The sequence below is a fragment of the Anguilla anguilla genome, chromosome 18, assembly GCF_013347855.1.
Source record: "Anguilla anguilla isolate fAngAng1 chromosome 18, fAngAng1.pri, whole genome shotgun sequence".
In the NCBI taxonomy this organism is placed as follows: Eukaryota; Metazoa; Chordata; class Actinopteri; order Anguilliformes; family Anguillidae; genus Anguilla; species Anguilla anguilla.
Genome location: NC_049218.1, coordinates 809,913 through 826,664, shown reverse-complemented (window position 1 = coordinate 826,664; position 16,752 = coordinate 809,913). Strand labels below are relative to the sequence as shown.

At 46.2% G+C, this 16,752-nt stretch overlaps 1 protein-coding gene across 4 annotated transcripts in view; it reads left to right on the top strand.

Annotated features, from left to right (window-relative positions):
* Positions 1 to 16,752, top strand: part of LOC118218032 (zinc finger MIZ domain-containing protein 1-like) — a 71,915-nt gene that overhangs the window by 42,995 nt on the left and 12,168 nt on the right. Inside the window, exons 5-10 of one of the 4 annotated variants that reach the window (XM_035400370.1) lie at positions 2,480 to 2,585; positions 7,859 to 7,894; positions 14,489 to 14,597; positions 15,235 to 15,349; positions 15,653 to 15,840; positions 16,137 to 16,314. In XM_035400370.1, coding sequence (XP_035256261.1) covers positions 2,480 to 2,585; positions 7,859 to 7,894; positions 14,489 to 14,597; positions 15,235 to 15,349; positions 15,653 to 15,840; positions 16,137 to 16,314 — 732 coding nt within the window. Of the gene's footprint in view, positions 1 to 2,479; positions 2,586 to 7,858; positions 7,895 to 14,488; positions 14,613 to 15,234; positions 15,350 to 15,652; positions 15,841 to 16,136; positions 16,315 to 16,752 lie in introns of all 4 variants that reach the window. The other 3 variants (XM_035400369.1, XM_035400372.1, XM_035400371.1) reach the window with 3 other exon arrangements.

The window sequence follows — 16,752 nt, the reverse complement described above, 5'->3', positions numbered from 1 at the left end:
GATATGGATGTATACGGCAGTGTTATTGGTGTAGATATGGATGTATACGGCAGTGTTATTGGTGTAGATATGGATGTATACGGCAGTGTTATTGGTGTAGATATGAATGTATACGGCAGTGTTATTGGTGTAGATATGGATGTATACGGCAGTGTTATTGGTGTAGATATGAATGTATACGGCAGTGTTATTGGTGTAGATATGGATGTATACGGCAGTGTTATTGGTGTAGATATGAATGTATACGGCAGTGTTATTGGTGTAGATATGAATGTATACGGCAGTGTTATTGGTGTAGATATGGATGTATACGGCAGTGTTATTGGTGTAGATATGGATGTATACGGCAGTGTTATTGGTGTAGATATGAATGTACACGGCAGTGTTATTGGTGTAGATATGAATGTACACGGCAGTGTTATTGGTGTAGATATGAATGTATACGGCAGTGTTATTGGTGTAGATATGAATGTATACGGCAGTGTTATTGGTGTAGATATGAATGTATACGGCAGTGTTATTGGTGTAGATATGAATGTATACGGCAGTGTTATTGGTGTAGATATGAATGTATACGGCAGTGTTATTGGTGTAGATATGAATGTACACGGCAGTGTTATTGGTGTAGATATGAATGTATACGGCAGTGTTATTGGTGTAGATATGAATGTATACGGCAGTGTTATTGGTGTAGATATGAATGTATACGGCAGTGTTATTGGTGTAGATATGGATGTATACGGCAGCGTTATTGGTGTAGATATGAATGTATACGGCAGTGTTATTGGTGTAGATATGAATGTATACGGCAGTGTTATTGGTGTAGATATGAATGTACACGGCAGTGTTATTGGTGTAGATATGAATGTATACGGCAGTGTTATTGGTGTAGATATGGATGTATACGGCAGCGTTATTGGTGTAGATATGAATGTATACGGCAGCGTTATTGGTGTAGATATGAATGTATACGGCAGTCTTATTGGTGTAGATATGAATGTATACGGCAGTGTTATTGGTGTAGATATGGATGTATACGGCAGTGTTATTGGTGTAGATATGGATGTATACGGCAGTGTTATTGGTGTAGATATGAATGTACACGGCAGTGTTATTGGTGTAGATATGAATGTATACGGCAGTGTTATTGGTGTAGATATGAATGTACACGGCAGTGTTATTGGTGTAGATATGAATGTACACGGCAGTGTTATTGGTGTAGATATGAATGTATACGGCAGTGTTATTGGTGTAGATATGAATGTATACGGCAGTGTTATTGGTGTAGTTATGAATGTATACGGCAGTGTTATTGGTGTAGTTATGAATGTATACGGCAGTGTTATTGGTGTAGATATGAATGTATACGGCAGTGTTATTGGTGTAGATATGGATGTATACGGCATTGTTATTGCCGTAGATACTGCTATGAAACCAGTAACGTAATGGCGAAGTGAGGACCTCACAGCGGCTACACGGAACCTTCCGGGCTCTCTGTGCTCTGGAGTGCAGGACTGTCCCGAGGCCGGTGTAAAAATAGCTCCATTATCTGCTTTTTGGGGTCTGTGCAGCGAGGCGTGAGATTCGGCCGTAAGCTCCCTCTCTCACTCTCTCGCTCGCTCTCTCGCTGTGCTCCGGTTCGCCGGGGGGGGGCAGAGTGCGGTAGGTGGGAGCTGGGGGGGGGGGGGGGGGGGGGGGTAAAGCTGGGGGGGTGTGTCTCGGAGTTCCTGTGTGAATAATTTATTTCTTAAGCATTTCTCATCTCCGTGGTGATCTGTAACCCGGGAGAAGGGGCACGAGAATAGTGCAGCGGGGCATGATGGGTAATGAAACGTGTGCCGCCTGACTGGTGGGCAATCGCCTGCATCATAAAATGGCCTGGAAGAGAAGGAGGGATGAAAAAAGAGAGCAGGGGACAGAATGGAGGGTTGGAGTTTTCCGACAGGAGGCCACTGACGGAGGAGGAACCGTTTCATACATGTTTTATAAGGCCTTAAAATAGCCTGCTGCTCTGCCTCTGCCATGGCTGCTTACAGTCTGGAGCTCAGGGACAAGGCTTCCCTCAAGGGTGGCCATGAACCGTAGTGTGTGTGTGTGTGTGTGTGTGTGTGTGTATGTGTGTGTGTGTGTGTGAGTGTGAGTGTGAGTGTGAGTGTGAGTGTGAGTGTGAGTGTGAGTGTGAGTGTGAGTGTGAGTGTGAGTGTGAGTGTGAGTGTGAGTGTGAGTGTGAGCGTGTGAGCGTGTGAGCGCGTGTGCGTATGTTTGTGTGTGAATGTGTGAGCGAGTGTGCGAGTGTGAGTGTGCGTGTGAGTGCGTGTATGTTTGTGTGTGAGCGTGTGAGTGCGTGTGTGCGTGTGTGCGTGTGCGTGTGTGTGTGTAGTGTTTGCTCATGTACTGTACTCAGAGTTAAGTGTAGAGTGGTGCATTGCTGCTGGATTAAATCGGGCCTTTGTGTAGATTCTGTGTGCTCTCTCTGCAGGTGGTCAGCCGGGTTGCTGCCCAGCAGGGTTTCGACCTGGACCTGGGGTACCGGCTCCTGGCCGTCTGTGCTGCCAACCGGGACAAGTTCACGCCCAAATCCGCAGGTGAGACTCGGCGCTTTCCTCAGGTGCAGCTTCTGACTCGAACCCGTCCTGGGACTGAGCGGAGGTGACCTGTGCACCTTACACACCTCACCTGTCAAAGGTGTATTATGCTAATGCTTAAGATGCTAACGTTCGGCTGGAACCCCTGGTGTCAGATTTCTCCACTGAGCTGTTTGACTGTGTGCCGGTCAGCCGAGTTCAGTGGAGAATTTATAAACGCTTTAAAGTTTTATTTACTCACGCTTGTCAGTTTCATGTGTTTACGATTGAGAAATGCGTTGGTGGTTTACGACTGGACCGATGCCCTCTGCAGCTACCTGTGATTTAATGACCCTGACAGAGCACTGGAGCTGTGAGGCTAATTTGATTACAAGGGGGTGTGTCCAGCAAAACTTTCTTTGAAGTAGTTTATGAAAAATGAAAATATGAGTCATATTTGGAGTGCGTCATACATCAACGGGAAGGAACAATTTTGTTTGAAGTCATTTCTGATCATTTTTCCAACATTTAAAATAAGGTTTGTTTACCAAAGTTTAGCTATTTTGCATTAAACTAATGGCTTTGTCTCAAATATAATCTTGTTTATTATTTGAGTATATGTTAAGCAGGGCATTGTACAGAAACTATAGGACTATACTACAAATAATCACTGCTTGCACCATTCTTTAAAAGAGAATCCTGTCCTCTTCTCAAATGCATCCAACCACAATTAAACGTCCTGTAGTTTCCTGCCCTTGTAAATTTGTGAGTGTGAACTGTAGATTAATACCAAGAATCAATATGTAACATAAATTTTATTCATTTATTTATTTTGAGAAGGTGCCTTGCATTATTTCAGTTCAGTTGTAAGTGGCTTGAGATTGAAGATAAACAGGCAGTGAAAGACTCGGCAGATTTCTGTGTGCAGTGGATATAAGGACACGGACATCACCACTCCAGAACATTCTGAAGCTCTCTGAAAACATTCTGAAGCTCTCTAATCCCGTCTCGGTCCCGTTAGAAAGGTTAAATGGGCAGTTCACCTTACCTGGAAAAAAAAAATTCAGCAAAGGTTCTGCTTTAAAATATTGGAAATATTGGTATTGTGCTATCACATGCACATTGCGTTTTATGTTCTGAAACCAAACATTTTAGTGGCCATAAAGTTCTTTTTTTTTGGTGCCAGTGCCGAAGTTGTGTCTCTTGCTTGACAGGGAGTCCGAACTGAATTACATTTTACAAGATCAGAGGGCAGTCTCGCCCGAGCTCGTTAAGTTTCTCATCTTTACCGCCGGGCCGTTCGGTGCCATCGCTGTTTTTATGGGTGCATCTGAGATTGGCCGTTTCCTCGCCGTGGAAACCCTCTCCTGCCGCAGTGACGCTTGGAGACGGACGGGCTCTGTCTCGCTGTCCGCGGCCGAGCGCGGCGCTGAACGACCTCCGCGATCAGAAACCCGGGACCGGAGTACAGGGACGCACCGGGGAAACGGTTTCACGCGACTCTAAGCTTATTTGGTGCTGGTGAGAGTGCCGCTGAAAGGGGATGACAGGCAGAAAGCACTCAGAGAGCCCCGTCAGGAGGCTCATAAGAGGCACTCACACAAAATCGAAGGGCGAAGTTGCTTTAAACACCCATCCTGCTGCTGCCAGGAAACCACAATGATTGATTGGCAGGACAGACAGGGCATCTGATACCTCAGACGGGGGCTGGGGGTGTGATTCACTGAGACCACTGGAAGACTCAGGGTTTTAATGTGTATCTAGGTTTGTTTGGGGGTTACTGTAGTGGGGATTGAGCAGTGCTATGTACTTTTTGCCATATTTTTAATCCATTCAGTGTCTCCTTTTTTGAATGATTTTGGTGGAAAGAAAACAATCTGTTTACAGGGCATTGCAGGGGAGGTACAGGGGCATGAGCCGATTTATAGCTCCTGTATGAAGTTTCCTTATTTCTAAGTAAAAATAATGTATCACTGTGTTTATGGTGCTCTGAACAAAGGAAGGTTTTGCCAGCTAGCAGTGGATGTGCAGTATAAGCTGGGTAGCTTGCTGATTGTAGATAATCGGTTTTACCTTGGTGTAGATGTGTACGTTCACAGTTTGCTTTGAGAAACCACTACACAGTAACAACCAGTGAGCGTGTGGCAATCACACAGCACAGTAGGACCTGGTTGAAGTAGCATCATCCATTGTAATGTCTTTTTAAGTCCTAATAATTCATTACAAAGCCTTTCTGATGATAATTATGAGCAGTCATGACTGAACAAGGATGTAATTGTAATGTGTTAAAATGATTAATGCTAGCCAATATACACTGTATATACTTTATAGTGTGTACATAACATGATTAGCCTGTGCATTTATATTATACATTCACAAATGTATCTATACATTTGGATTATAGAGAATATTTGAAAGATAGAATATGTTTAATGTGTATAGAATATAGAACCCAAGGTTCTTGTTGCTTGTTGGACGTGATTTTCTAAACAGGTCAGTGCTGGTGGCATATTTTGGGTTCCCCCATACTTCACAGTAAAAGTGCAGCCAGGAACCGCAGATCTTTAGAAGCCCGAGTACATCTCTCACATAAATGTACTGGTTTTTAATTCTCAAAGAATGAGTTCACAAAATTTCACAAATATGGATCCAAATAATTAGTCATTTTAAGGATATGACCATTATTTCATAATGTTATAACAATCATGCTGTAAAAAATGTTTTTGAAAGAGTCTTATGAGAAGTTTATTACAGGTGGATTTAATGGCTGATTCTTTGCATTTATCTGGCAGCAGACGCAGACCTGTTTGTTTGATAGGTTATTATTAACAGCTAAAAATACTCACGCCACTGTGCTGCACATCCTGGAACCAGCAATGCCGATGATTAACGTGTTCTCTTGGCTATATAAGTGTATGAATCTGTAATTATATTTTGCATTTGATTATTTTTCTATGATTCATTGTAGCAACAAGCTGCAAGGTGACTGTGGGGAGGGGAGGTTGTGGAAGTGAGACGCTCGCTCCTGAGTCTGCTTCTTATTGTCTCTGCCATGATTCCTTCCCACGCTCCCCAGTTTCTCTCTCAGACCCTGCTGTGCCTAGTGTCCTTCTGCTCCGATGGGGCAGTTTATTGGAGACGTCTCTGAAAGTTCACCAAAAAACAGCAAGCCGAATTGTTATGATATATTATGATATGTAGTCCACTTGCAATCTTGGGTCTGATGCATGTGGTAATGGTCAGAGATGGAGAGGTTTTTTCCTTTATCACTCAGATTCTGTGGCAGCGTTACTGCTGATTTGTTATGCCCGTAGCGTGCACTGGACTGGACTAATATGAAAGGGAACAGACTGTGCAGGTTGTGAGTTTAATGGCTCAAGTCATCATTCAGTCAGTCATTTTACCCATCTAGCGCATACAGTTTGGGTGAGTTTTGTTATTTGCTTTGAAAGGAAGGATGTTATTTGTCACTTTAGCTTGCCAAACATTTCGTAACGTGCATTAGAAAATCCTCGCATTTAACGCCTGCATTGAAGCGTCCGTAATGCTTAAATAAATAATTCATAAAAGGCATCCCCCACACCCCCACAACCCCAACGGCTAGGGCTCCAGCCTGATCCAAATAAGCCTGGCGACCGGCTAGCTGCATGCCGTTATGTGCGTACTGCTCAGAGAGCTGCTGGACGGCTTTGTGACTGCTGATGCGTCTCCCGGCTCCACTTTGGCGAGTATCCGCTGTCCGTGGTTCCGCGTCAGTGTTGTTCTGTGTTAGTCTGCTCGGCCTCGAAACGATGCCAAGGGCCGTAATGTCGAAATCACAGAACGTCCCGTCCGCAGCGCTGGTGATGCTTCACCGGGAATTATGGGTAACGCACAAGTGGGCTGTTAAAGCATAAAACCATTGAATAAACTGAAGGACAGCGCTTTTCTCTGGAGATATGTATTAAATCGAGGGTAAAGGTAGGGACTGGTGCGCTTCCGAGACTAGCTCCTCCATCAGAGTGAAGGAAGGTTGTATCAAGGGGAGGGGGAAAAGAAAAAAGCATCTTGTTTGCTTCCGTTTTTCTGTGGGCAGGTGTCGGCGCACTGTGAGTGAAGAAGGAAAAAAGAATTCCCCGCACAACACGAAGAAAGACGCGTTGCTTTTTGGGCTGTTAAGAGTGGGCGTGGCTACGCGACCCACGATTTTTCCAGGATTGTTAACAAATATCTACAAAGTGATTAAGTGGTAAATGTTGCATTTTGACGTTATTATCCGTGAATAATACGGGACAGACCAATTTACCACAAATAATTGATTTTATGGTGCAATTCCGCTTTAATGTGTAAATTTTGGATGATTAAAACAGAGCAAAAAATAAAAACATATGGGCATCTCTGATCGCTAAGCGTCTCTCTGCGCTAATCATCTCAATTTAGCTCGGAGTGCTGGCGTGCGGTGTGGGGGCCCCGCAAAGCCATGGCAACAGCGGGAGCATGCTCAGTCCGTAATCTTCTAAAGCAACGGACATAGAAACGGATGATATACTGAGGCAGGCGGAGACTATATCTCCCCAAGACACAGAGGTCCTTTTCTCAACTCAATGGCTATCCCCTAACTAAAGCCCAGTGAAAGACAAGCAGACACTAAAATGCTGTTCACTTGCCCCTGTCATTTGTTGTACGTCGCTCTGGATAAGAGCGTCTGCTAAATGCCTATAATGTAATGTAATGTAATGTAATTTACAGGAGTGTGCATGGTTTCCCCCAAAACTGTCTACTTTACCCTAAAAAAAATCAAAATTAATCTTCTTAGGAATTACATCAAGATTTCAGTGTGTAAATACAGCTTGCATATGTATGCATGGTTTGTACATTTTTTTTATTTTATGCCTTCTGTGCGCAACGTGGCGAATCTTCCAAATAAATATAATAACAGCGCTCATATCCATAGTAATTTCCGTGATTGTGGTAACGCGGAAGAATTAAGTACTTTTCAATAAACCGAGGATTTCGCAGCTAAGGGAAAGCAACATTACTAGTTTAACATTTTATCCGGACGTTATTTAAAGTCCGACAAATGCGCAAGAAAAATTGAGTTTTTCGAAATGATTTTTCTGGAGACGGTTTAAAGTGAAAATGCTTCTGGATTAGGGCTTAATCTGCCTGGACGGAGAATCAGAAGTCAGTGTCAGAATTATCGTGGCATTAGCATTATTTGTAATTAAACTAATAAAAACTTCTGCTCTGTGACATGTTGTACATCTTTCCGTTCCATGACACCCCCAGTGAACTGTTTAATTTGAACCCTACAGAAACCAGCAGCTGCAGGAGGTGTCAGAATGACGCAGGTACTCTTTCATGTTCTGGTGTTGTCGCGCTTGTACCGTGTGCGTCAGCGGGAAGCTGTGTGCGCCGCCATCGTCACCCCCCAGCCCCGCTGTGCATCCATCTCCCTTTCTGCATCTCGCTGAACCCCCCGGGGCAGAGCCGTACACAGCCGCCCGGCCTGTCTTCACTGCATTGCCGTCACTTTGATCCGCCGATTCGCCCGTGTTTCTGTGCCCCGCCAAACTCCAAACTTTGTGTAACTAAGTTCTGAACAAATTCATTTAAAAAATAAGCACGGATTTGTTACTCGGAGTTTCAAAGTTTATATCGAGCCGCAATGCAGTGACGCGATCCCAGGCCTCGGGTGGATTTTTAAGTCAAGGTGAGCGCAGGTGGGGAGGGACGCAGGGCGGTCATCATTCCTGCTCAATACCTGTTTGTAAGTCTCGCTAAAGCATGATTGTACAGACTCTTTGTTCATTTTTGTCACAGCATTATGTGGTCTGCCAGACAAACCCATCAAATGGCTTTATAATTGTTTGCTGCAATACCATTTGGCTGAAATATGTATGCAGTGTACCTCCATGACACTTGTATCTGTTTGTGTTCGTATGCACCTTCGCATCAGGGCTGAGCTTCTTGCATGGGTAATTGTAGATTTTTAATGTACTTTGTCAGTGAAGAATGTACACCATTACTTAAGAATTTGGTTTAGTCAAATATCTGACCATTCAACAAAAATCTACTGTTTCTGTGAAGATGGCGCCAGTGTTTGTGTAGTTACAGGAAATGTGTTTGGGTGTCCTGGTTTTCGTACCGGCATTTGTGTGGGTTGTGCCTAACGTTTCTGTGCCCAGTTTTTTTATTATTAGCCTGTAGTAATGTTGGCCGTATTGATAGTGCAATATTATAAGCACAGTGAGACTGAACTGAAGATGAATTAGCCCCCAGCGTTGTGTGTTAGCGCTGGAGTGGAGTTTTAATGGCTTTGAGATTGTACGCAGAAACGGGAACATCTGACAGCAGGGACGCTGGATGCTGGCCGTCGGCTCGCTCGGTCTGGCCGTCGGCTCGCTCAGTCACGGTGGCGACCGCGCGGCTAAATCGCTGCTCTTGTCCTGAATCGGGCGGTGACTGAGGGATCGGGGGGGAAACAGGAAATGCACAGCAGACTGTATGAAAGCTAGGCTACATTCTCGCGTTCAGGATGTAGCTACAGTGTAGCAGCCATGCTGAATCGGGGCTGAATGCTGAATCGGGGCAGTGCTAGCGTGGATCCAGCGGGTGCTATGTAGGTACAGTGTAGCAGGCATGCTGAATCGGGGCAGTGCTAGCGTGGGTCCAGCAGGTGCTGCGTACTCGCTCACGTATCGCCAGCGTATCCGCGGCTACCGAGACGGTGCGAAAAAGTGATACCCAGCGTCTTTGGCGGGGCGTCCACACTGGTGAATGAACAAAAGAACAACCCGTGGCTCAAAAATGCGAATTCCGGGTTTTAGGACTAAAAACTGTGACACTCGATAAGAGGTCAGTACATCACAATGGCAGTGGAATCGGATATTGACTGAAGCAACTTGTGCAGTTACAGCAGCCACAGTCAGTACTGACACAGTTCAGATTCTGTACCAGACGAAGAGGCCCATCCATGCACTAGTATCGTGCCTTAACTGATACCAGACCATGGGCCCCTTCCATGCGCTAGTCCAGTGCCTTAACAGTGCCTCAAAAGTGAGTTTTAGGAGTTTGCAGCTGGGAGTAGCCAGTAAAAAGCAGTGTCCTGTAAACATCATAAACTGAGTTTTGATGTTTTCTGCACTTCTGTTTCTGTGCATCATGTCCTGAAGTCAAACGTTTGCTCTAGTTTAACTGCTATTTTTCAAGTTAGAAAATGCTGATACATCCATTTCCCTTGAATTCAGTGCTATAGAATAGCCTAGATAGATGCAATACCCTACATACATATAAGCAGCAATAGGAAAGTTTCTTTTCTGTCCAAGTTTCTGTTCAGTGACTGTCATCGGGACTAAATCACCTGCGCAGATTCGCTGGATCGCGTACGCTGTCTGGCTGTGTCACACAGAACTGGCCGTCTCAGTGACAGATTCTTCACACGGCTTTTAAGGTGATTCTAGTTGCCAGGGCGACGTGGTGTCCATGGAGACGTCAGCAGGAGGGCGGAGCATTTAGCCGCTCGGACCCACACGAAGGAGCGGAGTGGTGAGCTTCGGCCTGTGGGCGGAGTCAGCGATGAGGGGGCAGCCAATCAGAGGACCGCAACCACCTCGAGGCTCCGCCCACCTCGCTTTCGCCCCTCCCCCATGGCTGAAATAAGCCCTCGAGGCACAGTGACCACAGACCACGTTCTTAGTGCGGGTTGGTGTCCTGTTGTCCGTCCTGAGACAGTTTTAAATTTGAAAAGAATTAACATCTAAAATAACCTTTTCACCATTTTTACCGGAACTCCTTACCATGAAATCATTACGGTGATTATGGGAGCGGACCACTTTGGTTTCTCAGGCAAGGCGCTTGCCTGGTGGTGTGGCAAGGCTTCTTAAAACACTTTCATGGTGGTTGATGAAGACTGAGATCAGGAAGGGGGTTCTGGCAGTAACTCTTCTCAGGGATTTGGGGAGTCAGGCACAGCTGTGTGAATTGTGTAGTTTATCATGAATAACACAGAAAACCAGTTAAATATCACTTTAAAAAGTTTTCTGAATGAGTTAATGATGCTGGCTGAAGTGGCAGAAACAGATTTTTGGGCATCTGCCACTCCTGCCGGCTCCTGGAATGAATCCAGTGATTTACCTGATCTGACATTTTTACCTGCATTATTTGAATGACAGCTGGGTGCAGTTCTTGTTACCGGATATTGCATTTTTGTATGGTGAGCGAATCTTCGAGCGAACCAGGTTCGTCTAATTAGCTACCTAAGTCAGGGTCCAACTAATGCCCCCCCCCCCCCCCAGGGTACGGGACTGTGGGGACCCCACGCATACTGTGTGTAACTCCTGTCTGTGGGCTCAGTACATTCAGATAAATCCTCCCACCGCTTCACTGACAGCTATAGCATGTTTATTTTTAGACATCATTTAGCACGTATATTTTACACCTGATTACATACACAGTACAATACATATTCAATTATATTTATACAGTATTGATGTATTTTTTCAAAGGCAAAAAATTTTCTTTGATTCTAAATCCTCAAACAATTGATGTAACCCAGAGGTTATATTTAGTGAGCTTAATGAAAGCAGTGACTCATACCCAGCAGAGGCTTCACTGTCCTGGGTATAATATTCTAATATCTGGCTGTACAGAGGGACATTGGCTATCCTTTTGTATTTCAAATTGTGCCCTTGCATCCACACTTACTCTGTATACTTTTTTAAAATCTCAGAGTCTATATAGTCTGTATAGAGGTATGCTGTCCAAATTATAATGATAAGTCTCATACTTGTACTTGCTAGGTCTTCCTAAAATAGGAGGAAGAGGAAGAGTTGTTGATGTTGTTGCTGCAGTAGTAGCAATGATTGTTCTGGAAACATCTCCAGGCTGGGAGTATGCAGTCAAGCCTTGGGGGGAGGCGGGGGGCTGGGAGTATGCAGTCAAGCCTTGGGGGGAGGCGGGGGGGGGGGGGGGGGGCTGGGACTATGCAGTCAGGTAGTAAAGTTTTCTCCCTTTATCTTCCTTTGCCTGTCATTTATACGGTCTGATATTTGCCCCGCCCCTTTGACCACGCCCACAGCCCAACTCACTGGGCAGATTGGGCCTGCAGTGCTCTGTTGTGAGAGGTGTGTGTGTTTGCAAGTTCAGACCTGTGGTTCTGTACAGAAACCACATCCTGTGCCTTGAGGGTGATGTATGGAGAGCACTTGTGCATCTGAAATCCAAACTTCATTTCCCACACCTTGCTGTGCCTTCAAGCAGTGCACCAGACCGCAATGGGCTGTGCTGTATGCAGACATTCTCCTCAGAACCGAAGAACTTATTGATTAAAATTTAGTGGGGACTTTACAGCTGGACTCTTCAGTCAAATTCAGTCAGAAGGAAAAACACTCTTAGTTAAACGTTAAGGCAGTCAAATCCACACTGTTTTGATTTTCACTGACCACAGTGATTGCTGAAAGTCTTTTTTACGATGAAGCTGGGTACACATGCAAATGTCTTCTCTTTATGTGCAATCTGTAAAACTCGGCTGGGTTGTGGAGTCCTATCCGAGGGCCCAAAAGCTCTATAGTGAGTACATTCCTCAGAAACGCAGGAACGGTGGAGTTAGACGCTCTGACTGCTCTCCTGGACAGGAAAAAGCCGTTAGTGCTGAGTGGAAAAACACGTCTCCGCTTGTGATTTGTGCCGCACACATAATGCACTGCTGAGGTCAAAAGGACACGAGCGTACTCTGCTGCGGATAATGGGAGAGGTGGATCAAAGCTCTGTCTGTCACTTAATTATGATTTATTACACCTCCGAGCTCGGTTAGGTTTCACTTAATGGCACCTCTTCCCTATTCATTGGTGTGTTGTGACTTCTTATTTCTAAAACGTGTATCTAATTGTAGCTTGAGCTTAACTAATTAAGTGTTTGGTCAAACTAAGGTCAAACCAGTCATGAAGATTAACTAAAATCCATTTTATATCAAGGGAAAGGGTTAAGTTGGGCTTCCCAAACCCACACCATTGCTGTGATTCAGTCTAAGTCTGTCCTTTTCAATTAAGAACAAATGTGAACAATCGTCTTTTTCCTGCAGTTCCTACTTGTGCTGAGGATATCATAACAGAAGCCTTGGTGACAGGAAGTGGCTCCAGTAATGTTGACTGGAAGTCGCTTCACAGTAATGTTGACAGGAAGTGGCTGCATAGTTTTCTTGAGCATGGCAGTCTTATGCCAAAATAGTTCCAACCGAAAATAAAATTAAAGATAAGTTTTTGAAGAATAATCAGGGAGTATACAAACATACAACCCCTGGAGGCATCATACCTCACCAGCTGCTTTGGTCTTATCTGAAGTGCATATTCTTGCTTTAGATCATAATTCCTCCATACCAGCCAATGTAAAGCCGACAGGTCTTGAGAAACCTCTCTAAATATCTAAAATATCTTTCGTTGTGTGCAAAGTCTGTCTAGGCCAATTAAAATAGTTACACTAAAACTGAAAAAAAATATATACTATACCTTTCTCAAATCAAAGCAATTCCTACAGCACTGTCATGGACATTAGGTGATATACAGTAGCAGCTACCTGAGGTGACTCCCAGTGCAGGTGCAGTTACCTTGATAAAGGGAGCCCTCGCTGGCTCCCTGTGTCTCTGCAGGTCTGTCTCTGCTTAGCAGAGGGCCGCCAGGTAGCAGCGATCCGCCCGGCCTGTGAGGTTCAGATCTCTCACAAACAGCAGTGCCCTACAGCTTTGTCTTCATTTCATTTAATTTTGGTTAGTTTGTTTCTTGCTGCAGTAATAATAATCAATCACATCTTTAATGTGTTTGTGTATAATTATGTTTATAATTTAAACCCACTTTTGCGCACAAATGTTTAGCATGGCTGTTATTATACAATTTCTTGCAAACACTGCCGTTGATTGTCAACTGGAAACTAGAAGTCATTCGCAGCTAAGGCTTCCAGATTCCTGGTTTTAAACCGGAATGTCCAGTTTTCAGTGTAGCCTATTTGTACAGGTCCAGTTTGTGGTCCTGACCAGAAAATATAACGTCTAGTCTGAGTAACTGATTGAAAAAATTTATCATTAGTTTGTGATAAAATTGCATCTCAACCACCCCCTGGTCTGTGATCCATTCCAAGTCTGCAACCCCCCCCCCCCCTCCCCGAGTCTGACATCCGTCCTGACTGCTGTTCCCCTACCTAGTTGGGTTTTGACAAATTCTGAATCTGGCAACCCTAGTACTTGATTTTGAGACACAGTAACCAGGTTTCGAGGGTAGGCTTATTGTTTCGTTTTGCAAAATGATTTTGTTCTTTCGTAAGGGATTTTTGGGCTTGAGTGTTAACTGCTTTGAGAACACAGTATTTTAATTAAAGAAAGTTTTTAAAAAAACAACAACAAAAAATTTCTAGTCGAGTTGAATACACACAGAGACGTGGAATTTCAGAGCTAGAGTGCATCCTTGTGGCAACAAGTAGAATTGCACTCAAATGTGCTACTCCAGAATGAGCAACACTTTTTAAATTAATGATGTGTTTCACTGTATGACCTGTAATGGATATATTTATTGCAAGTTTGACAGCTAATAGAAAGGGGTTATGTTTAAAGTTTATGAATGAGGGAAAACATGAACTGCAGAGGAAATGGGAAGCTGAAATGCCGGTAAATGAATTGGTGCATTTAGTTAAAAAGTGTTTGAGTGTTTATTTAAGCCCTGCCACTTCATCATTTCAGCATGGATCGTCTTCCATTCCTCATCCGCTCTTTAACCACAGCTTTCAGCGCCTCACTGGTGATGAAATACACAATCACAGCGCTTGTCTTTCCTGCCCTGCGTTAAGACAGGGACGGGGGGGCGTGACTCAGTGCTGTGCAGCGGTGCTCTGTGCCGTGCGCTGGAGGATGGGGTGGGGAACTCTAACAGGAAGTGACGGGCGTGGCCGTTTCCTTGCAGCGCTCCTGTCGTCATGGTGCGAGGAGCTGGGCCGCCTCCTCCTCCTGCGGCACCAGAAGAGCCGGGCCGGCGAAGCCGCGGTGAAGAACCACCCGACACAGCCCACCGGGTCAGTACCGCACGGGTCAGTACCACACAGCCCGCCGGGTCAGTACCACACGGGTCAGTACCACACAGCCCGCCGGGTCAGTACCGCACGGGTCAGTACCACACAGCCCGCCGGGTCAGTACCGCACGGGTCAGTACCACACAGCCCACTGGGTCAGTACCACACGGGTCAGTACCACACAGCCCACCGGGTCAATACCACACATCCCACTGGGTCAGTACCACACGGGTCAGTACCACACAGCCCACCGGGTCAATACCACACATCCCACCGGGTCAGTACCACACGGGTCAGTACCACACAGCCCACCGGGTCAGTACCACACGGGTCAGTACCACACAGCCCACCGGGTCAATACCACACATCCCACTGGGTCAGTACCACACGGTTCAGTACCACACAGCCCACCGGGTCAGTACCACATGGGTCAGTACCACACAGCCCACCGGGTCAGTACCACATGGGTCAGTACCACACGGCCCACTGGGTCAGTACCACACGGGTCAGTACCACGGCCCACCGGGGAAGTACCACGGTCTGTCTGTCTCTCACACACAGGTCAGTAGTATTCTGTAGTCTTTCTCTCACAACTCGATAACGATAAAGAAAGCAGTCCTTAATCCGGTTTCTCCTGCAGTGATGGGTCCTTTCCTTACGACTCCGTTCCCTGGCAACAAAACACCAATCAGCCGCCAGGGTCCTTGTCTGTGGTGACTACAGTGTGGGGCGTGGCCAACACATCGCAGAGTCAGGTGAGACTCAAGGCCGTTCCCCATTGGCCAAGTGAATGATGGAGTAAATGAATGAATTAGTAAACTGATTTTGGTAAATTTATTTCATTTGTGGGCATATTTCTTTTTGGGCAGACAGTGTGCGGTCTGGATGGTTTGCACTCATAAAGTCCACTTGGAGGAAAGAAAATGGTTTATTTTACACTGTTTGGTTATTATGTAACTGCGTGGAACAGAGCCAGGGGATTGCGTCCGTGTGCCCATGTTGCGTAAAAATGCTGAATCCCATCTGAGAAGCCGCGTATTTATTTTGTTTTGAAACAGGCGCTTGGCAACCCAATGGCCAACAGCAATCCCATGACCCCCGGGGGCACCCCCCTGGGGCCCGGCATGTCCGCCAGCAGCCCCGGGATGGGGTCCCCTCCCTTCCCCCCCAAAGGCTCCGGGCAGGCCTACCTGCAGCAGGGCGTGTACGGGCGCCATGGTTACCCAGGAGGGGGCTTCAGTGGAAGGTAAAGAGCTCAGGTGTACCAGCTGCAGGGTGTGTATGGTTGTCATGGTTACCCAGGAGGCAGAGGTAAAGAGCTCAGGTGTACCTGCTGCGGGGTGTGTATGGTTGTCATGGTTACCCAGGAGTGGGAGGTAAGGAGTCTTACACAGACCACGCAAAGGGAACAGTCAGGCTTGGAGTTTCTTTATTACTTTATTGGCCATATCTGTTATTCAGGCTGAGATCCGGCTCTTAGGAAAGGGGGGTAAATGAATGAGGTTGAGTCTGGGGCCCTAACGTGGGCCGTGTGCTCCCCAGTTACCCCGGAGGCCCGAACGGCCCGGCTGGCATGGGCATGCCGCCCCAAACCCAGCCCGCCGCCGCCGCCGCCGCTGCTGCTGTTGCTGCCGCCGCTGCCACGGCCACCGCCACGGCCACGGCCACCGTCGCCGCCCTGCAGGAGACGCACAGCAAGGACATGACCCAGTACGGCCAGGTAAGACTCAGTACAGCCAGGTAAGACCCAGTACGGTCAGGTAAGACTCAGTACAGCCAGGTAAGACTCAGTACAGCCAGGTAAGACTCAGTACAGCCTGGTAAGATTCAGTACAGCCAGGTAAGACTCAGTACAGCCAGGTAAGACTCAGTACGGCCAGGTAAGACTCAGTACAGCCAGGTAAGACTCAGTACGGCCAGGTAAGACTCAGTACAGCCAGGTAAGACTCAGTACAGCCAGGTAAGACTCAGTACGGTCAGGTAACACTCAGTACAGAGCGGTAAGACTCGGTACAGAGCGGTAAGACTCAGTACAGCCAGGTAAGGTGGCTAGGTAAGACCCAGTACGGCCAGGTAAGACTCAGTACAGCCAGGTAAGACTCAGTACGGTCAGGTAAGACTCAGTACAGAGCGGTAAGACGGCTAGGTAAGGTGGCTA